The sequence below is a fragment of the Vipera berus genome (genome assembly GCF_964194415.1).
Source record: "Vipera berus genome assembly, chromosome: 2".
Taxonomy (NCBI): domain Eukaryota; kingdom Metazoa; phylum Chordata; class Lepidosauria; order Squamata; family Viperidae; genus Vipera; species Vipera berus.
Window position 1 is genome coordinate 139950752 of NC_138203.1, and position 27782 is coordinate 139978533.

At 40.5% G+C, this 27782-nt stretch overlaps 1 protein-coding gene across 2 annotated transcripts; it reads left to right on the forward strand.

Annotated features, from left to right (window-relative positions):
* The first annotated feature begins 4845 nt into the window (after positions 1-4845).
* COPZ1 (COPI coat complex subunit zeta 1) lies at positions 4846-27058 on the forward strand. Of its 2 annotated transcripts, XM_081315797.1 has the most exons (10): positions 4846-5000; positions 18251-18319; positions 18963-19044; positions 20814-20905; positions 21510-21565; positions 22121-22198; positions 22406-22457; positions 22821-22859; positions 26108-26219; positions 26906-27058. In XM_081315797.1, the coding sequence occupies exons 1-10, from the start codon at positions 4869-4871 to the stop codon at positions 26932-26934; spliced, it is 741 nt and encodes a 246-aa protein (XP_081171923.1). In that variant the 5' UTR covers positions 4846-4868; the 3' UTR covers positions 26935-27058. The 2 variants fall into 2 exon arrangements, with proteins under 2 accessions (XP_081171923.1, XP_081171924.1); XM_081315798.1 differs by lacking the exon at positions 26108-26219 and having other exon boundaries at positions 4850-5000.
* Positions 27059-27782: the final 724 nt, after the last annotated feature.

A 27782-nucleotide genomic window follows, 5' to 3' on the forward strand; every position in this document is an offset into this window, starting at 1 on the left:
GCGTCTAGTCATGCTGGCCACATGACCACGGAGACGTCCTCGGACAAGCGCTGGCTCTTCGGCTTTGAAACAGAGATGAGCACCGCCCCTTAGAGTCGGAAACGACTAGCACGCATGTGCGGGGGAACCTTTACCTTTACCTTTATTTTGTATAAATGAGTTGTATATTTCAATATACTTGGTCCACACAAAGTCTACATCTATAGGCAGTCTGCTCATGAGTCTTCAATCAGGTCTTCAATTTATTGTAAATGGGGTCATACATTTATCTTTACAATGCTGAAATATCAGTCTTTATAGTATATAAAGGATCTGGACAGACTCGAACACTGGGCACTATCTAACAAAATGAAATTCAATGATGAAAAAAGTAAGGTTCTGCATTTAGGCAGGAAAAATCAAATGCACAGGTATAGTATAGGTGGGACCTTGCTCGATAGTAGTAACTGTGAGAGGGATCTCGGAGTCCTAGTGGACAATCACTTAAATATGAGCCAGCAGTGTGCTGCAGCTGCCAAAAAAGCCAACACAGTGCTAGGCTGCATTAACAGAGGAATAGAATCAAGATCACGTGAAGTACTAATACCAATTTACAATGCCTTGGTAAGGCCACACCTGGAATCCTGCATCCAGTTTTGGTCACCACAATGTAAAAAAGATGTCGAGACTCTAGAAAGAGTACAGAGAAGAGCAACAAAGATGATTGGGGGACTGGAGGCTAAAACATATAGGGAACGGTTGCTGGAATTGGGTATGTGTAGTTTAATGAAGAGAAGAGTGAGGGGTGACATGATAGCAGTGTTCCAATATCTCAGGGGCTGCCACAAAGAAGAGGGAGCCAGGCTGTTCTCCAGAGCACCTGAGAGCAGGACAAGAAGCAATGGATGGAAACTAGTCAAGGAGAGAAGCAACCTAGAACTAAGGAGAAATTTCCTGACAGTTAGAACAATTAATCAGTGGAACAACCTGCCTCCAGAAGTGGTAAATGCTCCAACACTGGAGGTTTTTAAGAAGAGACTGGATAGCCATTTGTCTGAAATGGTATAGGGTTTCCTGCCTTAGCAGGGGGTTGGACTAGATGACCTACAAGGTCTCTTCCAACTACTTCTACTACTTCTTCTTCTTCTTCTTCTTCTTCTTCTTCTTATTATTATTATTATTATTATTATTATTATTATTATTATTATTATTATTATAATATACTGTATATACTATATTTTATATAGTGGTGGAGCAGTGGGCTAATGCCTCCTGAAGTAACACCAGCTGCCTGCAATTAGTGCAGGTTCGCATCCCACCAGGCTCAAGGTTGACTCAGCCTTCCATCCTTCCGAGGTAGGTAAAATGAGGACCCAGATTGTTGGGGGCAATAAGCTGACTTTGTAATAATGCCGCTTGGGGGTGTGTGAAAGCCCTAATAAGCAGGCATATACATAGAATGAAGGCTACTGCTAAGCTTGTAAGCCGCCCTGAGTCTTCGGAGAAGGGCGGGATATAAATGGAATTAAAAATAAAAATAAATAAATAAATATATATAGTATGTAATACACACACACACACACACACACACACACACACACACACACACAAATACATATACCAAGGGCAAGGAGAACCCCTTTAAGTTGTCAGGTTGTCAAATTCCATATGGTAGGTATACAATTCAAGAGATTATTAATACTTGCCCAAGGGGGCAAGGGTGGGGTATCATTTATTTCCTGTGCATAGATAAGTAGTGCTTAAATTATGACTTCCTGGTTTTAAAAAAAATTGATAAAAGCAAGAAAATTTGCAATTCCATGGTATCTTGAATGGAAAGGGAGTGGTAATAAATAACTTCCCAAGAACTAGGGAAGGAGAATACATGTTTTCCATTCCTTCTTGGAAAGTAGTTTGAAACAGTGCTCTGGAAGACTTATTCAACAGTATGACAATTTAAGTAAAGCATTCTTCAGGGTCTTGTTTTATCCCTCATGCTTTTTAATGTGCTGGAAACACTTGGTTTTTCCCTTCTGTAGAAAGCACGGGAAACACCGCCAGCCAACAAAATCATAGTTGTTTCAAGTAGGAGAAACAGTTTTTGAAAATATATTGTGCAATTCAATTCTCTGAACTTCTTGCGTTTTGCAATCTGGAGTATACAATACAATATAGTTGGTAAAAAACACTGCATTTGCCCACCCACTCACTCCTTTCTCTCAACATTCCTATTGAGTAAAAAAATGCCAATTCCTCAAAGTACGTCAAGCAATGAAATCCAAATTTAAGCTCATGTTATGCTATTGTCTATTAAGCGAACCACAATGGATCAGGGTTATATAGCAGGCTAAAATCATAATCCATGGTTGAATGTTCATACTACATTTCTACTACCATTGGACTGCAAGATGGCCACAAGGAGTTACTATTGTTTCCATCTCTTTGCTACTTTTGTGGGTCAACCCAATCTCATAGCTTTAATTCCATCACACTTTGTTTCCTCAACAGGCTTTGGGCATTCTTGTATCTTCTCAGTTTTAATGCTAATTGTAGCCATTTTGAATCCCCTAACAACTGTACCATAAAAAAGATGAGAATACAGTAGGTATCTTCAAAGGGTCTTGCTTTATTTCATCTGCAATTGCCTATTTATTGTATCTGTTCCTCTAGATAGCATTTAGAATGTGTCTAATTGTGTATTTAATTAAATGCAACCTCATTTCTCTCATGTTCTGTTATCAGCTCTTTTAGAAGAGTCTTCTGCTGTGCAGCTCTTGGAAGCAAAAAGCTTTAATTTTAAGAGAAGAAAAAAAATAAAAGTGACACCTTACTAACCTTGTCCTGGACCTGTGGCCGGATGGCAAAGTTTGACATTTTTAGCATATAGGTGAAACCTTGCTTGGTCTACTTTAGCAAAGATTGATACTGTTATTTCCTCCTTTTATCTCTATGGGAATTTTTTCAATGACAACCCCCTCACAGTAAAACAGATCAACTTTTGTTAATGTGTTCTGCTTTCTCATTCTCAGCATACGTAGCCAAGAAATGTAGAGAGAGAGAAAAGCAGAAATTTATCAGACGTAGCTGAGATAGAATTATTCCCTTCATACTAATTATAGCAATGATAAATAGGTAATTGTCTAACAGAAGACACGCTTCCGAGGGACTTTCCTCTGAAATTAAAATTGGCCCTGTGGTGGTGATTTCTACCATAGAGGTCTCACATAGCTCCTTGAAATCATCTGCCCAGCCATCTGCCAAAGCTTTGCTGTTATTGATAAGGCAAGAGAGCCACTGAAGCATAGAGGTTAAAATGTTGGACTAGAACTGCAAAGCTGCAGTTGCAATTACAACATCAGCCATGGAATATTACTGGGTGACTTTGGGCCAGTCATTTTCTCCTAATCCACTCAGGGAATTGAAACCCTCTGATCAGACAGGGTATAAATCTAACACAAATAAATCTGATTTGTTTCTCTCTTAGGATTTGAACCGAAAACATTACAAAAGTGTGAACATGAAAGACCAGGTGAAATATTTTGATTTCTCCAGGCATGATCTGAGAAATGCCTTCCAACCAAGCTTACCATTGAGGGCAGAGGTTAATTTCATTAGTGTCGTGACAAAAATCAGAAACATGGACATTTCCAGATAGGGAAAAAGCCAATACTACTACTTATATAATTCCGGATTTGAGAGAAATATAACATGAGCATCTTTTGACTTTGTAGTCTCCTCCTTAAAAGTATATTAAGTAATATCAAAGTATACACTGCTTTTTATACATTTCTTGAACTTTGGTAAACTTTCAATCAATAAAAAAGCCTTGGTGGAGCAGTGGGCTAATGCCTTCTTAAGTAACACCAGCTGCCTGCAATTAGTGCAGGTTCGCATCCCACCAGGCTCAAGGTTGACTCAGCCTTCCATCCTTCCGAGGTAGGTAAAATGAGGACCCAGATTGTTGGGGGCAATTAAGCTGACTTTGTAATAATGCCGCTTGGGGGTGTGTGTGAAAGCCCTAACAAGCAGGCATATACATAGAATGAAGGCTACTGCTAAGCTTGTAAGCCGCCCTGAGTCTTCAGAGAAGGGCGGGATATAAATGTAATAAATAAATAAAATAAAAATAGGATAATGTACACAAAAGAGAGGAAACAAGGACCGAAGGAATATCCTGAGGACACTTCGTGGATTTTAGGAAGCAAGCTTTAGCTGATGAGTGCTGATGTCACAACAAAAGCTTTCGCCTTTAAAATGCCACAAGTCTCTTCGCTGCTTTTGTTGCCGCCGACGAACACCACTCTCTCCAGCTCCACTTTGCACGCTCGTCCGTTAGACTTCTTCCAAAAAACTCGCAATACAGCTGAACTCCTCATAACGGGATCACACCAAAGGCTTCCGCTGAATTTCCGTACACAACTCCGCGTTAAAACATTAGCAATGGAATCCCCTCCTTGAAAACGAATCGAACTATGCTTCTCCCATTTGCAGGAAGAGTGTCTCTTCCTGGTCATGTGATCGCATCTGGCCAATAATTATCCAGCGCCGAAACGGCCTGACCGCTTTCTCAATTCACCATGGAAACGGTCACATTCTTCCGTTCCCCGTCCTCCTCCGCCCTAGACCAGGGCTAGGCAACCTCGGCTCTATGCTGGCTCAGGAATTCTGGGAGTTGAAGTCCACGAGTCATAAAAGAGCCGAGGTTGCCTACCCCTGGCCTAGACCCCCACGGCAAGTGAGCGGCAGCTTCATCTTCGAATCACAGCGGAAGGAGGGCCTTCAAGGTGCGTCACGCCTTACGCTAGAAATTCGCAAAAGGTAGCCCTGGCAGGAGGAGGAGGTAGGAAAACGGGATGCAAAGGTTAGACTAGGAAGAAGCGACTTAGCCAATGAGCGCTCGCTTAAGAAAGGTGGAGGCGTGGTCTAAGGAACCGATTGGCATGGAGCCAGCCAATGCTGTGCAGCCGCGGCTTGTGCTCCACGTCGGCACCGGGGCGACCAAGATGGAGGCGCTGATCCTGGTAGGAGCCCGAGGGGCAAGAGAGGGGAGAGGGAGAATTGCTGGGGTGCGCGCCTGTTACCATGGAGACGGGCAGTGGGCGGGGCGGAGCTAGTCGGTTGCTGCTGGGGTGCTTCTGGGCTTGGGCCTGAGCTCCTCTGGAGGGAGTCCGGGCCCAGCCACCTGAGGAGATGCAGGGAGGCTGGGCCAGTCCATATGGCGGAGAGGGGACAGCAGGCTGAGGGTGGAAGAAGCTCCAGGTGCTGCTTGACACATCAGGCAGAATGGTACAGAGCAGGGGTAGGCAACCTCGGCTCTTTTATGACTCGTGGACTTCAACTCCCAGAATTCCTGAGCCAGCATGGCTGGCTCAGGAATTCTGGGAGTTGAAGTCCACGAGTCATAAAAGAGCCGAGGTTGCCTACCCCTGGTACAGAGCAAAGGAAAGTTCCTGTCTAGTCTTAAAGAGGTTCTCTGCTCACAGCTGCAGAAATGTCAGGCAAGCTAGCTCTGTTCTTACAGAAAAAAGAAATCCTGTGGTTGCTGTTCCCTCTATGAATTTCATCGAGGAAAGGACAAAAAGCCGGGGAAAGTCTTTTGGTTCCCATTCCACAGATGAGTAAAGTAGGACTTCCTTTGAAGAAAAGCATTCTTGAACTTGGTAGTTCTTACTGCTTGCTGCTGACCTGGCTTCAGGAGCAGGAGATTTCCCCCCCCCCTCCCAGAAATATGTTTGATTACAGAACTTGCCTCTTAAACCAGGAGGTTGTGAAACAATATTTCAAGGACCTTGGAACTTCTTTGGGATGAGCAGTGGTGCAAAACAGCTTGGCTCTGAATATGACCTGCAGTGTGCATCAGAGGCGTTCACGTGAACAAAATTCAGATGCTTGGCGACTGATTCATACTTATGACCATTTGCTGTGTCCCAAGGTCATGTGCTCCCTTGTTGCAGCCGTCTGGCAAGCAAAGTCAATGGGGGAGGCCTGGATTTACTTAACAACCGTGTTATTAATTTACCGACTGCAGTGATTCATTTAATAACTGTAGCAAGAAAGGTCGTATCATGGGGCAAAATTCACTTAACAAATGTCTCAACAGAAATTTTGGGCTCAGTTTTGGTCGTAAGTCGAGGACTACCTGTATAAAGTACAAAGCATATTCACTGTATTTTATTCATCTGATTCTGTTTTCATTTTGGAACATGTGCCCCTTTTAAAAGCCAGTAAATCTTTGTGCCATGAAAGCTTGTGTCTGCCCCAAACTTTTGAGGACATCTGGAGATACAATACCTTGATATCATAGGAAGACAATTGAAGTCTCCATGTTAGAATAGTACAAATTCAAAGTAAAATATCCAATTCTCACTTCATAGAGGTCAGCTTCCTAACAGCCACAGGACAGATAAAATACAAATGAACAATGGGAAAAATGTCCTGCTTAATTTCTTTCAATAATACATCTACACTGGAGCGTATTAGAAAATGGTAATGCTGATCTAGCCTTTAACAGATAAGAAATAACAGTCTTGCTAAAAATCCAGTCCAGCATGTTATTATAATGGTCAACCATATTCCTCTGATACATCACAAATTTTATGAAGAGTTCCACCTCCTGTTGCCATCCATTGATAGTGATGAGAAACCTGACAACAATATATTTTCTGAAGTTGAGCAAATAATCCTAAATGCAGTTGTTGGGAGTATGTTTCATTTGAAATCAGTATCACTCTTATTCTTTTCATTAGAGTTCTAGTGAAAGTTGATTTTCCATGAATATCCAGCACATATTTTGTAAAACATAGAACATTAAATGTTCACTGACTGCTAGCTAAGTGTCTACAATTATACCACAACATGGGTTTTTATGAAATCACATTTGCATGTCGTATATTTCTATTTGACATTTTGGAATCCTGTTTAGCACAATCTTAAGGAAGTCTTGACAGCTTCTGGAAATATATCCTGCTGAGAGTAACTTTCAGTTGGAATCTCTGTGCTTTATAAATTGTTTTATAGACTTGGGTTGAAATCTTGGGGTACTCAATAAGGTCCCCAACCCTGTGGTGTTGGCCTTATTCCGAACAGTGGAGAACCAGTATGTATCCATCTCTTTGTCAGTCAGCCACATTTCAAATACATAACATGCCATTAATGCAAATACAAGATCAACAAGACACTCTAAGATATTTTGTAGGAGCTGGAATGTATTTTCATGTTTGAAGAGAAAAATATTATGGCATAAAATTGTAATAATAGATGGAATAATTTATAATTTGGAGCATTTGATAACATTTTGAATCTGCTTCTGGTATGACCAGCTACCTCATTAAATTTTATTTATGATTTTCAAATTTTGACTCTTCTGCATCCCACCCTCTTTTTCTTAATATTTACTACACTTGTAGTGAAATTAAAAATACCAGAATTTATCCCTGTGGTCTAATAACATTAATGCTGGGAAGGTCTGCTTTTTAGGGGGCAGCAGTTACGGTTTTCTAAAGCAGGCTTAGTAGGTGTCAGACATGTGAGATAATAGTGAAACCTAAGTATGTATCAGATAATGCCTCAAAATAATACAAAGGACATAGAATTAAAGGATGATAGGCCTAAGAATTTGTCTTGGAACTCTTGGTTGTCAAGTCTTGGCAGTATAATTTAAGTATAGGTAAAATGCCTTTGAGTCAAGCTTGATTTTATATATAACCATATAATATTCTTGGCAATGGGATGGAAGTAGTTTTCGAGGTGGAAGTAGACTTTTTTTTTAACTTCCTAATATAGCTTGCAATTTGTTCTAGTGGTCTCCCATCTAGGAACCTGCCATCCCTGATCCTCCTTAGCATCCAAAGTTGGTTGAACAGCAGAGAATCAGAAATTCTACTGCAGATCTCTTAGTAGAATTTGTAAAATAGTGGGTTGTCTTGCTGTAGCTTAGGGGAACAGTAATACACAATAATAACACTGACTATAACAATTCAAAAGTTGTTTTGCAAAAAAAAATCTAACCTGATAGTGGGAGTTCTTTTGGTTAATGATGATTTGATTTGTTTGAAGAACTAAGATGTTTTTAATGATCTCACATTCTTTTCCCCTTTATTATTGCCAAAGCATTTATCTTTGCACTTGGGTCCAATTGAAGTTTTTTATGAGAAGCAGATAGGATAAGATGCAGAAATTAGTGTTTCTTATGAATATGAGTACCAGACCATCTTATTTGTCTCTTGAGAAACCTATATGCGGATCAAGAAGCAACAGTGAGAACTGGACACGGAACCACTGATTGGTTCAAAATTGGGAAAGGAGTCTGGCAAGGCTGTATACTGTCGCCCTGCCTATTTAACTTATATGCAGAGCACATCATGAGAAAGGCAGGGCTAGATGAATCAAAAGTTGGAATTAAGATTGCCGGAAGAAATATCAACAACCTAAGATACGCAGATGATACCACTCTAATGGCAGAAAGTGAAGAAGAACTAAAGAGCCTCTTGTTGCGGGTGAAGAAGGAGAGTGCAAAACTTGGGTTGAAACTTAACATTAAGAAAACCAAGATCATGGCATCTGGCCCTCTCAATTCCTGGCAAATAGATGGGGAAGAAATGGAGGTAGTGACAGATTTTATTTTCCTGGGCTCCAAGATCACTGCAGATGGGGACTGTAGCCAAGAAATTAAAAGACGCTTGCTCCTGGGGAGGAAAGCCATGGCAAATCTAGACAGCACACTAAAAAGCAGAGACATCACCCTGTCAACAAAAGTGCGTATAGTCAAGGCTATGGTCTTCCCAGTTGCAATGTATGGCAGTGAAAGTTGGACCATAAGAAAGGCTGAGCGCCAAAGAATTGAGGCCTTTGAACTGTGGTGCTGGAGAAGACTCCTGCGAGTCCCTTGGACTGCAAGGCGATCAAACCGGTCAGTCCTAGAGGAGATCAACCCTGACTGCTCTTTAGAAGGCCAGATCCTGAAGCTAAAACTCAAGTACTTTGGCCACCTAATGAGAAGGAAGGACTCACTGGAGAAGAGCCTAATGCTGGGAAAGATCGAGGGCAATAGAAGAAGGGGACGACAGAGAATGAGGTGGCTGGATGGAGTCACTGAAGCAGTAGGCGTGAGCTTAAATGGACTCCAGAAGATGGTAGAGGACAGGAAGGCCTGGAGGAATATTGTCCATAGGGTCGCGATGGGTCGGACACGACTTCGCAGCTAACAACAACAACAATGAATACCTATTCTAGCTGGCAAACTATTGAAGCATTAGTGGAATGTTGTAACATAAAATTGAATGGGATAGCTAAAAATCACAGTTATTTGCCAGACATTGAAGATATTTGCAAAAATTTAAAATAATGTCACTCTTCTCGTTTTTATTTCTAAATAATATTTTATGGAGGATTTATGTTAGTAATCTGATGGATTTAATACTGTTATTTTTCTATGACCCAATAAATATTCTGTGAATGTATCATTTTATAAACAAAAGCTGTTGGGGGTCATCCATAATATGGGAAGGGGTCCTGAGAGTAAAAAGTTTAAGAAGTACTGCTCTGTAGCAGTGATTCTCAACATGGGCCCTATGGGCCCTTATGAAGTCATGCTGTATTGCTAGGCAGCCACAGTAAATTTCTGAGAGAACTATTCAAACTTACAGCAAGGCATTTGTCATAATTCTCACATTTCAGTATCTCTGCTAATTTCAGCAGCATAATCAATGAAAATTGCTACAGTTTATAGTACAGTATGTGATACAGATTAATAAACAGCACAGACAGTAAAACACTTTGCGCAGAGGGTAAATGAGACCAAGAAGGGCTCCATGAGCAAAAAAAAAATAAGTTGAGAACCCCTCACCTGGAAATAGAAATAATATTCAAAACAAATCATAACAGGTCAAAGAAATGGTGGAGCAGTGGGCTGATGCCTCCTTAAGTAACACCAGCTGCCTGCAATTAGTGCAGGTTCGCATCCCACCAGGCTCAAGGTTGACTCAGCCTTCCATCCTTCCGAGGTAGGTAAAATGAGGACCCAGATTGTTGGGGGCAATTAAGCTGACTTTGTAATAATGCCGCTTGGTGTGTGTGTGTGTGAAAGCCCTAATAAGCAGGCATATACATAGAATGAAGGCTACTGATAAGCTTGTAAGCCACCCTGAGTCTTCGGAGAAGGGCGGGATATAAATGGAATTTTAAAAAAAATGGGACTTAAAATAACAGTGCAATTTAAAAGAAGTGAGTGCATTTAATAGTTGGATGCTTTTAAAATAATTTGTCAACTACCAACTTAAAATGAGCCATCAGTGTGCTGTGCCTGCAAAGCAAGAAAATGCTTTTTTTTTTAGGCTCGGTGAACTGAAACCTGCTTTGCAAATCACAGAAGCAATTGTTCTGCTCTATTCTCCATTGGACCGACCACACCTCAGTTATTGTGCTTAATTCTAGGTACTATGCTTTAAAAAGGATCTAGGAAAAAAATTCAGCAGGATCAGAGAAAGGCATGATCAGGGGACGAAAAAGTATAGGCTATGGGAAAAGACTGAAGGAGTTGGGGATGTTAAAAAACAACAAGGAGGGACGTGACAGCATTCCTGAAATAGCTTAAAAGGTTGATTTATAGAAGCAGCATAATAACTCTTCTTTCTCATTCCACAGTACAGAAAGTGGAATAATGAATTTGAGATTAAAGCCAGATTCCACTTGAAAGATAGGAAAAACTTCTGAAGAATAAGAATAGTTGATATTGGTACCAGTTACACAGGAAACCGGTGGGCTCTCCTTATTGTGTTCATGCTGCAGGTCTGGGATGCTATAATTTAAATGCCTGCACCAAGCAGGAGATCCAACTTGATGGTCTAACGGCCCCCTTCCAGCTCTGATTCTCTTACTCTTCTGGGTTATCCAGAGATAATGGCAAAGAAGATTAGTATTTGAGATGGGAAAATGAGTTGAATGTTTTCAATTTTGCAGGTACCCAACAATGTTAGTTTTTCCTTTGGAAAAAAAAAGTGAGCTGATTTGATTCTAAACTTTACACAGCATTGTTTCCAGAACCTGCATTAAAAGGGTGCTTAAGGTCAGTCTCTTGTAAACAATAGCTTCATTTATTGATTTATAAAAGATATAAGCCATCTTGGTTTCATTACCTTCTGTATTCTTAAACTCTGGACTTGCTGGTGTTACAACTACTTCTTTAAAATTAGAGATGTACCGCCTGAGGCTCAGAGCTACTTGTGGCTGCAGAGACTTCCCAAACTTGCTATCAGATTATAACTTTTAATGTGGTAGGATAAGTGATTACAAGTATAACTAGAATCATGGTAAGTATAATTAATTTCAATTAAATATCAATGAAATGAAAGTTTTTGGTGTAGCCCCATCTATTCCTTTTTGTAATGTACCCAATAAAAAATTGGGCACCACTGCATATATGTTAATGTTGCATTAGTTCAGTGACTTCAAGACTTGGAAAGGCAATATGGGTCAACTACTAGACTTTCCTGCTTGTTTAGCTGAATAATATTCTGGATTTGTGCTCCTGAAAATACTTCAGTTTAGTTCTAAACAGTCCTGAACAGTTTGATTCAGTTTAATAGTAGAATAAATGGTATAATGCTTTTAGTTATATAGCTCACTAAATGACTCATTTTATTAAATGTATGTTCTTCTTTCCCCTTGGTAGGCTAAAAAAGGGTTAAAAAAAATCAAAATAGCATGAGGATTTTTATCTTTTTATTTGTTACTGATGTACATGATACCATATCAGGGATCTTAAGTCTTGTCATTTCAAGATAATCTGACCTCATGGAATGCCATGAGGTTAAAATAGGATTTTTTTAAAAAAATATATTGTCAGCAATGCTTTTTGTAGAAGAAAATGCTCTTAACTATGTACAGAGAAATTGAAATTGCCTGCAGGTAGTCCATTTTGAATTTGCCTTTTACTACTTGATTATGATGGTACCTGATATTCTTGTGAGCAATGTTTTTATGTATAGCCATTGCATGCTAAAAAACCTTGGCCCATTCAGTATTACAGTACATCTGCTAGGAGGTTGTTTGGTTATTCTCATTTTATATTTAATTGCCTATGGTTTAATATCATTTTACAAATTTACATGAATAATCCAGAATTGAGTTGATTTTGAACCAAAATTTTAAAGTTGTAAGCTGTCCAGAGTTGCCTTGTGGTGAGATGAACAACAAACAAACTTAATAAAATAAATAAAATATTCAGGTTCAAATACCATTTTATTTAGATTGTAGGAAGCAGATGATTCTTCTCCATTTTGGAACTGTGGGAAACTAGTATTCATACTGGAGTTTAAACTGAATGTTTCACTGAGGTATTATATGTCTCTATCTGGAGTGGGTATAATCTATTTGAGACTATGACAAAAAAGAAACTGCAGCTTTTTTTAAATCTTGAGATGCAGAGGCATAGCCTAGAAACTGATTGAACATCTTAATAAAAGGGGCACAGTATGGTCTCTTTAGAGATCTCTTAGGCTATTTTCAGACATCTTTGTGCCGTGTGCACAAAGATAAAATTGATAATGTACTTCAATTATATTCTTTCTGACTGAACTATTTTCTAGCATGTACTGAGTGGGACAGTTTTTGAGAATCACTGCATTAACCATGTTAGAACAACTATCTTGGGTAAAATAGTATTGCTTCCTGAAGGTACGGTTGGCAGTTTGCTGGTTAGACTTGGTTGTCACAATTAAAGATAATATATCACCTGCATCCATTTTTGCCAAGGTCCACGCCAGCAATATTGACACAAGTGTTTTGCATCCCTGTTGGGTAGCGCTTACATTTTCTACTTTGAATTGCTTAGAAAAAGTGATCGGAAACCTCAGGTGGTTTATAGTGCTGGCCTGTTGACCAAGGTGCTTTTAATAACCTCCCATCAACCATTGAGAGCACAGTTCAGTGTATTTCTAATAAACAACAAAACTCAGTATGCCTTGGAATCAGAGTATCTGGAAGATCGTCTTGCCTTTGAGAGGCTGCCTGGGTATTAACCTATTCAGAAGAGGTCCTTTTTTGCATTACACCATCATCTGAGGCACATTTATTAGGAATGTGAGAGGAAGCTTTCTGGGTGACAGATCTGAATCTCTTGGCCAAGAGAAGGCAGTTTAACTAAATCACTTGTCTCTATTTTGATAAGCAGATTTTTATTCAGTCATGCGGTGGGCTTTTAAGCTATTCACAGAGGGATTAATGGATGCGTGCTTCATTTTTTTTAAGAATATATGTGTCTGATTGATTTTTATGTGTTGCTCTTTATATTTTATCATCTATTTTAATATTGTTAGCTGCCTTGAGCAGCGCTGATAGTAGGAACATAGTCGAATATATTTTCATCAATCAAATAAAAACTGCCATTTCTCCCTACCCTCCATTCCTAATAGTGCAGATCAGAGCATATGGCAAGACAAAATATGAAGCACACAAAGTAACAATTTATACTACCAAAAGTTAATAAAGCTATAAACCTACATTCCGTGCATTTGAGATGGACCTCAGCACGAGTTATTTCAGAGTGTCAGTCACATGAGATTGGATTATAAAGCATATTGCATTAGTGTATAACCCCACCCACCCACCCCAAAAATCATTCACAGAGCTTATCAAAGTGAGTTGGTCTCATTCTCAAAAGTGGGAGGAATCATAAACCAACTTTCCCTAATCTGATGGATTCTGTAATGGCTCTGAGGTATGAATATCACAACAAGGTTAGACTTTCCCTGAATCTAACTAACTGCAGTTTGGCCAGATTTAACTCTTGAGTTTCTTAAGAACTGCACCACTGACAACTTTGGGGGGAAAAAATCACAGGTAGTTTATTTTGCTTTGGAGTGTGTGCCACTTTTTCCACACTGATTACCTAACTTGGAAATGGTATGAGTTGGGCCCATTAGATTCTAACAATATTTTTTCTCATCTTTTTATTACCTTGCATGTGGGCTATATTGGCTTTCTGTGAACTTCACTTTAAATGGCTCTGCCTCCTCCAGGCAGCTTTTCCAAATGTCTTCTGCAAATAAAACAAACACATATATAATTCTTCCCAACCTTCTCTCCCTTTCCAAACACACTTCTTCCTTGGGGATCCTGGCAGCTGTAAAATCTGTAAAATCTTTATGGCAGTACTACTGCTATCGTGCAGACCATCTGGGCCACTGCACACCTAGTTTAATTGACTGAACTTTAATTTATTGAAACTTCAGAATTAAATGATCAGAATAAACTGGGTAGTCACTCTTAACGTCTTGTTCAAATGGTTGATTGCTCAAAGCAGCCTTTGGCTTGAACTTTGGCTTCAGAGGGGGGAAAAATACGCCTCTTCTGGCCTAGTTAGTGCTCATTGTAGATTTAAACGTTGTTTAATCTCTCTCTCTCTCCAATATAAACTAGTCTCTCTGCTAAAGAGATGTATAAATTCTACTCTGATATGTATATGGTAAGCATCTCTTTTTCTCTTCCTGGAAATAAAACAAGTGCTAGTCATTTGTCCATATTTGTGTCAGCATTCAGTCTGGATTAGATCAGGTAACTGAATGCTTCTCTGATATATTTGTATTCGTCATTGGTTGCATAGCTTTAGATATTTGTACTGTTGTGCTTGCAATTTCCAAGAGCTTCAGTGCAGAATTCAGATTCCTTATCTTGCTGTAAAACCGATCTCTCACATTGAGATCCATGCATATAAGACTCATATGAAGTGAAATATTATAGAAAGGGAGGAAAATTCCTACCACACTTCTGCCTCCTATGTTTGTGAGATGAATTTGTGCGTGTGTAAATAGGAAAGAAGAGAGTTGGAAAAACATTTGAATTTTCTCTGTTCATATTCATTTCTCTCTGATAATGGATGAGAGAGCCACAGAGGAATACTGATTTTTTTTGTCTCCATCTTCCTATGGAAACTGGCAGTTTCTTCATGTTTCTCTCTTCATGTAGAAAACCCTTGCAATCCCAGTTCTAGCATCTCATTTTCTATAGCAAATTATTCTGACAAATCTTGTAATGAGAGAGCGTTCGATCGAAGAAGAAGTTAGCCTATCACGTTTGTTTGCATGACTTGAAAATATAGTTTGGAACAATATGACATACATGATAATAATACATGGCTGGCCTGATTTATTGGTCTTGTGATCTAAGAACCCTCAATAATTGCAGAAATCACAGAATTCCCTAGAAAATAAAAGCAGCTGCATTGAGAACTGTCGAGTATTCCCAGCTCCATATGCCTTGTAACATTTTCTAAGTTCTAGTCCTGTGGGTTGTCTCGTGACGAATCTGGGTCCTGTACAAGCAGAACTGCTGGACACTGTAGAACAGAGGTGTCAAACTGCCGGCCCATGGGCCGGTTGCATCATGCGGAGGCCATAACCACTACAGCTCCAGCAATGCGAAAAAAGTCACGATATGTCACGACACGTCACGTGACATGGCGAGTTTGACACCCGTGCTGTAGAACTAGGATAATATTCAGCTTCTTATGGAATTCCATGAAATACAGGTAGGTTGCTGTGCAAAAAGACTTTTATCATTTCAAGAAACCTGATTATCACTTGTTTTAAATTCTAGGTGCCAGACTTTGGTTTGGGATAGCTTCAGGCTTAATCGTACGAAGAATGATGTTGCCCACTTCCATAATTATCAGGAATTCTCGTTTCATAAAACTTAAGAGAAAGCATTCTCTCTGCTTGCTCTCTTGGCCTTTAACTGTATCAGTAGCACAGTGGCTCGGGATGAGTAAACAGGCTTAAATTCTGCGTCAAGGTTGACATATCTGCATGCAGGTCTGTTCCATAGATCTGTCTTCTGCTCCCAGAGAGGACCTGTTACAGCGCTTGAGGTGAAGTTCTGTTATACACTTTGACTGTGGCTACATGGAAGTCAGTGCATCACAGAACTTTGTCTCGAGAGCTTTTCAGCATCCATCAGGGAAAAATTGGCTCTCCTCTGGCCCTTTCTCTCTCCAGCTTCACCTCAAGAGACTGTTAGGAATTTGGGAAGCTGGTTTATGCCAAGTCCAACTGTTGATGTTTGATAGGTTTTTTTTAATTAAGCCTATCTTGAAGCTGACCAGGAATTTTGTCTTGAGTTCCTTCTTTAGGCAGAGGATGTGCTCTACCATGCAACTACTACAGTCCTGTTTGAATCCGATTAGAATATCTCATTGAGCTCTAAACGTGGCAAGAAAGTTGTCCATATTTCCATAACTGTATGTCGGGATTGGGCTGGAAAGTTTTATGTTGCGTATTTACCTACGATGGAAGCTATAACTGGTCGTAGGTCTGACAAGCTGATATTTGACGGAACCAGATTTAGTTCTGCTATTGAATTTAGAGCAGTACCTTCACTTTTTTTTTAGTTGAGGAGCAATCTGCAAAATTTACGGTCTTGTCTTGTTACTTCTCTCATAAAAAGGCTCAGGCTCCAAGAACCTAAAGGTGAAATTTTTACAGGTACAGTGGAAATCCTCTCTTCTTTGCAATAGAATAGGATAGGAATAAGAATAAGAATTAATAGAAATAGAGCTGAAAGGGACTTTGGAAGTCTTCTAGTCCATCCCCCTGCTCAAGCAGGAGACCCTATACCAGGGGTCAGCAACCTGAAACAGTGAAAGAGCCACTCGGAACCGGTTCCCTCACAAAGGGAAAAACTGGGAGCCGCAAAAATGTGTGCGCATGTGCGTACATGCGCCCATGTGCAGAACAGGGTTTGAAGAGTGGAGCCAAGGCAAGATATGCACCTACCCTGCATATTTGAATTGATTGGTTGAACTTTTTTAGTCCCACTTTTTTTTTTTGGACTGCACATGGCAGAGGACTGGGAGCCGCAGGAGACGGCTGAAAGAGCCGCATGCGGCTCCGGAGCCACAGGTTGCAGACCTGTGCCCTATACCATTTCAGACAAGTGACTGTCCAGTCTCTTCTTAAAAACTTCCAGTGATGGAGCACCCATGATTTCTGAAAACAAGCTATTCCACTGGTTAATTGTCCGCACTGTTAGGAAGTTTCTCCTTAATTCCAGGTTGAAACATTCCAGATCACATTATGGTTGGTCGCACAGTCAACCAGATGTTTAGCCTGGAGGACATTTTTACCCATCTACTGAATCTTTCCTGAGGACCTGTGATAGACAGATGTTATTGTTTGATATTGTGTAAAAGGTATCGTTGCAGGATGTAAGCTCTTCCAAGTATAGCTGCCCTTTGCAATTGGCTGACGATGAGTTTGTCAATGCCAAGAGTGTTCATGTGATGTTTCATATGTTTTCAGATTACACTCAAGACACCTATGACTATTGATTCTACGTTTACTTTCTTTTGCCCCAGTTGTTATATTTGCAGGTCTTCGTATTTTTCTCCAGTTCTTTTCTCTTCTGCTTTCTCCAGGTACTGCAGTATCCACTGTCCAGACATTTTTGTCTGTCTTAGCAACCATTGTTAAGGGTGCTGAATGGCAGGTGCTTGTCTGTCTGAATTCTAAAGCTCCAGAGCACTTTAGCTTCTTCATTTTCTACTATTTGTCTGTTTTATAGTCCCACTTACGTGTTGGCAAATGGTATTTCTTGTAGATATTTCAATGTACCATTATTGCTTCTTTGTTTTGCCTTTGTTTTTGTAATCAGACTGAGATCTCCTTGCAGCAGCTCAGTATTATTATTTTTAGTAGTAGTAGTAGTAGTAGTAGTAATAGTAGTAGCATTCAAATTTATACATGCCTAACTCCCAGCATCTCTTACTTACTTACCAAGTGACTGCATTAGACTGAATAGATTTGTAAGTTACGCAGACCTGGAATGATATATTGTGACAGATTTATTTCATCAGTAGAGCTATATGTGTTCTTCACATTTTAAAATGGTAGCAGACTAAAATGTCATTCGATCTCTGACAATTCATCCTCTTGAAAAAAAGAAATGAAGTTTCTAGTCCTTGTGAAGGGCTATGTGAAGCTTGAAAACATGTATGTAGAACTATAAACCTTGGAATCAGCCCCAGAGTTGGCAGTGTAGGAGTTTCAGGGTCCTTTTCTATGGTTTTAGTTTGTTTAACTCATTTCTGTCACAACAGCTGAATAAAATTTGGGACAGAATGTAGATTTTATTTCACCTCAACATCTACATACTGTAGTTTTGTTCAGTGTGATGATGATGAAGGTGATGCTGTACATCTCTACACGACATAAAAAAACAAGTGGCACTTGGTATTAATTGAATGGAACAGTGAATGTGTATCTTTTTCTTTTTTCCCCAGGAACCATCTCTCTACACAGTGAAAGCCATTCTGATTTTAGACAATGATGGAGACCGTCTGTTTGCTAAGGTAAATCGTGGGGACTGTAAAGAATGGAAAAGTGAAAAGTTTTAAGAAGAACTCAAACTGTAGCTCTAATTGCAAGGTTTGCCCGCAGTGCCTCCACATTCCCCAAATCTGTAACTATTGAAAAATTTCTGGTGTAGAATTGCTTCTTTTTTTTCTTTGTTAAATGAAGCTGTCACATCTTTTTCTGCTCTACTGTACTATGTTGAGCGGCCCAGGAAATGTGTTTCCCACTTTATAACCTACAGCTACATTTGATTTGGGTGGAGAATTTATGAGATCTTGGCTCAACTTCCTCTTACCCAAATTCAAATGCTTTATATCTGTCTCAGTTCCCCCTTTGTAGAAAACAGGGAGATGCCTGTCGGGGTTATTATGATGGAAAAGAAACTTAGAATACCCTTCCACACCTTATAGATGTGGCAGACATGAGGAGTCATTGGCCTTCTCAATATTCTTGAGTTCATAATTTACATTAACTCCCAACTGGCATGTTTCTTGGAAATGGTGGCCTGGCCCTATGTAACAGGATCCTCTGTTCCTGATTTTAATATATGAAGTTGCCTTTAGCATGTCTTATTTGAATCTGGCCACTTGTTTTCTTTCTTTGCCTCTCAGCTAATCAGCCTTTCTTTTCCCCTATTAGTATTATGATGACACCTATCCCACCGTCAAGGAGCAGAAGGCTTTTGAGAAGAATATTTTCAGTAAGACCCACCGGACAGATAGTAGGTTTTCCATGGACCATGATTTATTATTATTATTATTTATTATTTATTGCATTTATATACCGCCCTTTCCCTGAGGAATTATTTTCCAATATTTTTAATACATTCCAAAGGCCAGATCTATACCTGTGGGGGAAAAAACAGAATTAATGGGTACAAGAAAGTTTTAAGAACATTTTTAAGAAAGTTGTGGGGTTTTTTTTTAAAGAAAAACTCCTAGGTTATTTTTAACTTACATTTCATTTTCAGAGAAATTTGCTACATTAAGGGTGAGCAGTCCATGTAGCTCTCTTATGACAGTGATTGAGGAGACTGGGAATGTTTTGGCTGTGAAGAGCTAAGTATGAGGGAAAAAATGTTAGCGCTCTTTGAATTCTAGAAAGTGGATGACCCAGGAAAAAAATGAACATGCACTCTCCCTCGACCTAGAGCAGGGATAGGCAACCTCGGCTCTTTTATGACTCATGGACTTCAACTCCCAGAATTCCCGAGTCAGCATAGTATAACCTTAGCATAGCTGACAGCAAGTATAACCTTAGCCTAGCTGACTCAGGAATTCTGGGAGTTGAAGTCCATGAGTCATAAAAGAGCCGAGATTACCTACCCCTGCCCTAGAGGGCAAGAGACAGAGTAAAGAAAGTATTCTTGGGTTGAATGTCAGGAAAACGTCCCAATGGTAAAAAAAAAAAAAAGTTGCACAGTGGAACCAGCCTTTCCAAAGACGTGACGGATTCCTTTTCATTGGTTACATTCAATGGATGGCTACTAGTTTATGCATAGAGCAGGGGTGTCAAACTCAATTTCATTGAGGGCCGCATCAGCATTGTGGTTGCCCTCAGGGGGCCGGGTGGGTATGGCCAGGGTGGGTATGGCCAGGGTGGGCGTGGCTAGAGTGCGTATGGCCTACTGGGTGGGCATGGCCAGCTCTACATCGTTGGCATCAAGGGTGCCTATGGGGGCCTGGGCAGGAGTGGGACAGATCTGAGGGTCTCTGGCAGAAGGAGGGTCTCTGGGCCAGGGCCAAGGCAGTGGGGGCCGTTCCCTCACTGTTTCCAGGATGGCTTCGCGGGCCACATGAAACCACTTCACGGGCCGGATCCGGCCCCCAGGCCTTGTGTTTGACATGTCTGGCATAGAGCATTTAGGACTCAGGCTTAAATGATTCATTCAAATTCTATGAGTATAATTTGCTTAAGTAAAATTCTTTGAGAGAAGTGCGACCCACCAGCGTTGCCCAACCTACTCCCCTAAAGCCCCTCTGGATTTTGTTTTGAGCGAGCAACCAACACATTCAAGGTTCAGTTTTGAGGTAAATTTTCTTTTCGATGCATCCTCTCCCTACGTAAAATCAAAACCTCCTCCTATAAAAAAACCAAAAACGTTCCCTGACGGCAATAAGATACTCCTTTCAAATTTCTTGCTTCCTGAGAAGCACCCTAGAGCTTTGTGCAGGTGAACTATAACGCAGGAACCTGGATTCAGGCTGCACCCTGCAATGCTCTGCGTGACACTGATTTGCAAATTGATACGAACGTAAGTATTGATAGGTAATTACAGTCTAAACATTTTTTAAAAGTAAGAGGCAGTTGTTTCTACAGTAGTGTGGATCCTCTTTAAAAAAAACTGCATTAACTCTGGGGCAACGTTTTCTTGTTAAGGCAGCTTTTGAAAATGAAGGGTGGCTGTACTGTTATCAGAATATTATCATTACTCTGAACTGGAAATATAATTTAGTTGTATTTGTCTTCCTCCCTTCCCTCTTGTTCCAGGTGAGATTGCCCTCTTAGAAGGCCTGACTGTTGTTTACAAGAGCAGCATTGACCTGTATTTTTATGTTATCGGCAGCTCCTATGAAAATGAGGTATGTTATTCTAGGAACAGCAAAGCAGCTTTTTGCAGTAGCACTTTTAGTTTCAGTCTTGCTGACCTCTGTATGAAGAAAACATTGTTGCCAATCGTTGTTATATGATGGCAACCTTAGGTTGTGTGAAAACTGAATTGCAAACTGCAAAATACCGACGCTGTTGATTTTGGACAGGATGTTGTGGCAAGATTGAATCATTACCCTCTCTTATTCCATTTTAAACTGAGAACTCTCATGTATGCTTAAGAGGAAGGACTAATGGCGCATACATTGATGCATAATTAAGCTGACTTTGTAATAATGCCACTTGGTGTGTGTGTGAAAGCCCTAATAAGCAGGCATATACATAGAATGAAGGCTACTGCTAAGCTTGTAAGCCGCCCTGAGTCTTTGGAGAAGGGCGGGATATAAATGGAATTAAAATAAAAAATAAAATAAATAAATAATTCTGACGCACCATGCCTACTTTGGTCCCTAGTGACTTGTAGCAAAACACCAATCTTTTCTGGGAAAAACCTCCAAACATTCCGGAATGAATGTAGCCTTTGGGTCATTGTGTATGCATTTATGTTGATCATAGGGATGTGCTTTTTCTTTGCAGCTGATGCTAATGGCTGTGCTCAACTGCCTCTTTGACTCACTCAGTCAGATGTTGCGGTAAGAAGCTCATTGTTATATCCGAGGTGTATGGGAGCTGACGTGCAAGATGCCTAAAGGGAATTCATTAGAGAAGACTGATCTTCTTTCTCAGATTTTGATTAGGCTACCCTGTCAGGATGTGTTTTTTATTACTTGTATTACTAATTTGGAGTCCATCTGTGGATTTGCCTGTTTGAGAATTGGTAACAACCATACGGGGTTTTCAGGGACTGGGAAAGCAGGCATTTCAAGCTGCTGGTGGCTTCATCCAGTGATACTTAGTTCTCTTTGCTTCAGCACACTCAACTAACACTGGCTGCTCTGCCCTACTCAGCTTATCCTCTATCTTGTAAGCTTTTTTTCCATTTTGGGGCGGGAGGAGTCGCATTCCACCTAGATAGCTTGTTTGCTTCTAGTGGTACCATATCGTTGGTTGAGAAACACCATGCTAAAATAAAGGGTACGTGTGGGATTTCAGTTTTGAATCAGGTCCTGATCCTTACAAACTATAGAGGCTAAAGTGGCAGGCAATGCCCCAGTTCCACACTCAGTGGTGTTCGGTATCTCTTGCAGAAAGAATGTGGAGAAGCGAGCTCTCCTAGAGAACATGGAAGGCCTTTTCCTGGCAGTGGATGAAATTGTGGATGGGGGGTGAGTCCAGTGTCTTTAGAAAACGGTTCATGCTCAAATTTGGCTTTACTTGTATATGGATCTAGTGCATATCTCTGGACGAAATATGCATTCTCGATGGTAAGAAATTCCTCGGGCTGTTTGTTACTCTTGCTACCCCTCCCCTCCCAAGAGCCATCAAAGAATGTAGTTCAATTTAGTGAACAATTATTTCTTTCTCTCTTATAGGGTGATTTTGGAGAGTGATCCCCAGCAAGTGCTACATAGGGTAGCCGTACGTGTAAGTGACCTTTTCTTCCTTGGCGGCCTGTCCAATAGGCAGGAGCTTTCTGACACAATTGGCTGACAGGCAGAGGCAACAGTTACTTAGCTTGCATTTGCAGCAGATGAAAGGATGTCACAATTCCACATCTTTATCTGGGATTGTCTGCAAGTGGGCTGTAATGTTGTGGGGGCAGGAGAAGACAAAGGATGCGCTCTTGATAAGCAATTGGCCTAAGTGGCAAATTGTAGTCCCTGAATTGGGAACGGAAAGTCCCTGAATTGGGAACAGAAAAGTAGGAGTCCCATCAGATCTATTTTTCAGAAAGGTCAATGAGATATTCTTCATCCCACCAAACAGAGTTTGTTTTTCCTATTTTAGGGGGAGGATGTCCCTCTCACAGAACAGACAGTCTCACAGGTATGTCTTCTGGTCAGATTTTCTGCAGTGTTTTACATTTTGCGTGATGTCCTATTTCCTGTAGGTCTATCGGTTTAATTTTTAAAAATTGCAATCTTTAAAGATTAGTAAACACCATGTCTGGGTTCACATATTTAACATTAACTTCTTCCATATAAATATATTTAGTACTGCACAATCCAGTATTTTTTCCTTAATCTTCCTTTCTTCTCCATATTTCTTCCCTTTTCCCCTCATTAAGCAATTACAATTCTTAGTACTATTGATGTATACAAAATTAGGTACAGACGTCTTCATCATATTTTACTAATATTATAAAATAATAATATCAATTCATAAATCAGTATCCTGTTTTCATGCTCTTATTAAAGTTTGATTTCCCATCGATATTTAAAGTATCTTTGTCAGTTATGACAAATATTAATTACGTTAATTACATTTATTTAGCTAGCAAATTTTATTCGTACCAATCTTATTTTCAAATTTCCCATATCAAAAGGAAAAAAAATGCTATTTTAGTTCTAAATCAGGGCTTTTCAACCAGTGGCACAGGTACCACTTGTGGTACATTGGCACCTGGCAGGTGGTATGCGACCATCCTAGAAAAGGGATAGTGGGGGAGGGGAATGAGCTGAACCGGTGGCAGCATCGCACAAGCCTGAGCGAGAGACGGCTGGAGCTGCAGGGCTGTCAGGGCTCAGTGGAAGTGCCAGGATCAGCGCCAGGTTCTAGCTGGAGCTCAGCACTAATCCTGGCATTTCTGCTGAGCCCAGAAAAAGCAGCGATCAGCTGGAATGTTGCAGCATCTCCAGGGTCTTGTGATTTACATTCAGATGTTTGGCAACTGATTCATATTTATGATGGTCACAGTGTCCCAGGGTCATGTGAAGTGACCAAAACCTGCTGCAACCATCCAGCAGATGGGGGGAATAAAAACCTCGGACAGGAGGAAGAGCGCCACCGGGTGGGCAGGCAGGTGTCTTGCTTGGCTGTGGCTTGGGGGGCACTTTTTTCAGTGCCATTGTAACTTTGAACAGTCACTAAGCAAACTGTTGTAAGTCGAGGACTACCTGTACTTCATTACTTTTTTCCTTTTTTTTTTTTGGTCACCAAGTTTTTGACACCTTGCTAGGCGAGTGGTGGTACTCGGATGTTTCCATATCCTAAAAGTGGTACAATGAGTGAAAAGGTTGAAAAGCCCTGTTCTAAATCATATCTTTCATTATAAAAATCTAGTTACATCTAAGGGTCATCCGTTCTTTTAATCATGTTCAACCAAGTATATTAAAGAGATAGTGCTCCCTCTGATAGATCAAATCCTCTGTGTATTTAAGTCTGACTCTTGCTTGCTTTCTTTGCCAAGCAGCTTTCCAGGCCAGGGCAATTAAATCGCCCAAGAATTTTCTTTCTATTTTTGTGCAAGCTGCTGGGCATGAGAAAGACAATTTAGGTAGAGTATTTTTTGGGAGGAACTCCGCCCATCCACATTCCCTAGACCAGTGATGGTGAACCTTTTAGAGACCAAGTGCCCAAACTGCAACCCAAAACCCACATGTATCGTCAGGTGCCGGGTGGGCGTGGCCCATTGGGTGGGTGTGGCTGCGGTGGTAACGTCAGACTGGGTGGGACTAAAAAGTTCAATCAATCAATTCCAACTTTGCGAGATCTTTTTCCCCACAAGTTGAAATTGATTGATTGATTGAACCTTTTTTTTTGCACATAGCGGTGGAGGTCTACAGCGAAAAGGTTTTATAAAACCCAGCTGAAGGCCTAGGACTGGGGCGATGGCGTGCCCTAGACATTTCTCCTGCCCGCTCTATGTTCCATTTTCTAGAATCTTCTTCCTTGTCATCAGGTGCATTTTGGAGAAAGGAGTAGAGGGTCTTTTGTATTTTCATTGTTATAGGTTATAACAATGTTATAACTTTGTTATAACTTGGAGTATTTTATTTGTGTATAGCAGTCCATATTTCCCTTCTCTTATTTCCTCCATCTCTAGGTCTATTTCTTCTGCTTCACCCTCTGATTTCTGGTTTATTTGTTCATACTTTGTAGTCATTGTTTGGGAGCTTTCCAGTTGTAGCTTCAGTTTAGAGATTTTGTCCTTTATATCAGACATGTCAAACTCGCGACGTCATGCGACGTCGCGCAATGTATCGGAGCCTTTTCGCCATTGCCGGCAATGGGGTGGGCGCGGCTACCGGATGACACATCCGGCCCGCGGGCCAGCAGTTTGACACCCCTGCTTTATATCATCTAGATCAGGGGTGTCAAACTGCCGGCCCATGGGTCGGATGCATCATAGCAAAACCGCCCCCATTCCATTGCTGGGAATACCAAAAAAGTTGCGATACGTTACGACACGTCACGTGATGTTGCGAGTTTGACACCCCTGATCTAGGTTATTTGTAGTTTCATTATGGTTTCTTTTTATGTCCTCTTTGTGTGCAAGAATTGTTAGATGAATTTGCTGTAGCATAGAGAGTATGTCCTTCTGAAAGATATTTGTTTTTTCTTGAGGCATCATTGCTAGAAATCCTCTAGTATCACCAGTCTCAGTAAGAGTGGAACAAAATTTCCTCTAGTTTTCTGGTCTTTATATACAGCCTTTATAATCCAGTCCTAATTGCAATATTTTATAGTAATCCTTTGTTTCAAGTATCCTGGAAATTATCAGCCAGGCAAGGTTATAATCCACAATGTTCCATGTGTTCAAAATGTTCAACCTCCCAGCAGCCAGATGTATTCAAAAGTCAAATTTTTCTTTCTCTCCCACTATCTCTTGAGATTAAAAGTCCAAGCCCAGTAGGTATTTAGTCCAAGGAGGTCAGGATGATAAATATGCCAAAATATTTTCCGTCATTGCCAGCTGTTCTCCCTTGAGCAGAAATGCACCAAGCAGCCAAGGAGCTAGTTGTAGTGCTGTACTCAAATTCTCCACTCTTAAAACAAAGGGTTGGTTTCTTCTATTTCACCTCAATAAATTTTTTTTCAAAATCTTAACAATTTATCTCAGTTCTCAGATTTATCAAAAATGTAGCTTTATATTACGTTCACTTCAGCACTGTGTATTTCTGTCCCCTATTAAAAAATTTAAAACGCCGCTTCCGTTCACATCCGGAGGTTTTAAGCTTCTTGGAATCCTTTCCCAGGAAATTCAGTTGTAAACTAGTAAAGAAAGGATCAATATTCTCACCCAGTCCAAACATGCTGTTTACGGTGTGCTAATTAAAGCTTTTGTTCTTCAGTTGTCAGCAGCTAATGGCCAGCTGCAAAGGTGTGGCCAGTCTTTCCCTTGCCGGTTTAGAGGGCTTTCCTTGGATCGAACGGAGAGACCGCCATCTCTCCATGATCGACGAGGTACCCCTCCTTCTTCATCGCCTCTTCGGGGCGACTTTAGGCCCTTTATAGGGCCCCCAGCAGGGCAAAATCAGGTGCAGAAGGCGGAGCTCTGCCTTCCTGTGTCCCATCTCGCCACAATGCGAAACTGGAAGTCGATATCTTATTTCCACGTACCTTGCTGCCCTTGTCTTTTCCTTCCAGTGAACCTTTCTTGAATTTACACTTGAAGACATTGATAGAGGCAGGTGTGCCTCTAATACCCTAGGGACATGAGGACAGTTGCATCACACGAATGCAAGTTTTGAAGCATGACGCAGAATTGAATGCGCCACTAGTCTTAGCTTTCATTGCAGTGATCCAAACTTTGAATTTTTAGACTTGTTGAATAACCTTCCTCCGTCTGATGTTCTCCCACTCTGGGATGAGCAAAGTTGTTACAACTTGGAAATATGTTTACAGAATTTGAAATGCTACAAAGTATTTTCATTAGTCAGTTGTGGTTTTGAAAAAATGGACCCCCCCCTATTTTATTTAGGACCCAGGATTTGCGTTTGCAAACTAGTGCATGATACTAGTTTTGCCCTTCTCAGCTTTAATTTCTCTTATGTTACGAACTGCTCTTCTGAGATTTTTTTCTGTAAAAGAGTTATGTGGGTGGACAGAAATCCATGTCACCACCAATGTTTACCACCTTCTTTTTGCAGGTACTGCAATCAGCAAAGGAACAGATTAAGTGGTCCCTTCTACGATGAAGAACCATGTGGGATCTGCTCCATTGACCTGCTGTCTCCAGTTGAACCTCCTGTCTGTTTATCTTGCACTGACCAAATTATAACATGACCACCATTTTTGACAGATCTCTAGCTATTTGCAAGTTTCATTGCTCTCCCACTGATTATTAGTGCTGTTGTATGGGGAAGCACTAATCAGTGTTATTGTCACATACACATCATATTTCAAGGATAGGTCAATTCAGTTCATTTTAGATGTTAGTCTCCCACCAATCTCTTTTTCCTCTGTCATGCAGAAATACAGTTAATTATAATATATTTTGTCCAGTTTCTTTCCAGTATTACCATTAGTCTAGAAGAAAGGCATACCAACAAATGTTTTAAATTTATTAATCAAATTTATATAGCTGGCAGTCTTACCCAAAAGGACTCTGGGTAGAGCACAACATTAAATAAAACAGCCAAAACAGATAAAAATCCAAACGTCACAGTAATAAATAAACATAAAAACAAAACTACCTTGGATGAAAGAATAAAAATGGCCCTTTCAGCAATGGAGTAATCAGGACAGATCTTAGATTCTCTGGGAGTCCCATGCCTGGCAGCTTAAGTAGGGCACCCATCTGATTCCAGGCGGAAGGATATTCCATAAGGTGGGCACCACAGCAAAAAAAGGTAGATCTCCCGGAATCCACCAAACGTAAATCCCTAGCCAACAACAATCCCACCCCTTTGCATGCGTTCTATGCCAGATCTAACATGGCAAGCTGTTGTAATCAAGGAGAGATGGTTCCTCATATAGCCCAGTCCGATGCCAGGAAAGGCTTTAAAGCTTAAAAACAGCACACTG

Bases quoted from the DNA above. Each gene is read 5' to 3' on its own strand.
- COPZ1 (XM_081315797.1), top strand. From the start codon at position 4,869: ATGAGCGCTCGCTTAAGAAAGGTGGAGGCGTGGTCTAAGGAACCGATT. The intron at 20,906-21,509 runs GTATGTTATTCT...TTTTCTTTGCAG, and splicing joins GCAGCTCCTATGAAAATGAG to CTGATGCTAATGGCTGTGCT. The intron at 22,458-22,820 runs GTAAGTGACCTT...TTCCTATTTTAG, and splicing joins TACATAGGGTAGCCGTACGT to GGGGAGGATGTCCCTCTCAC.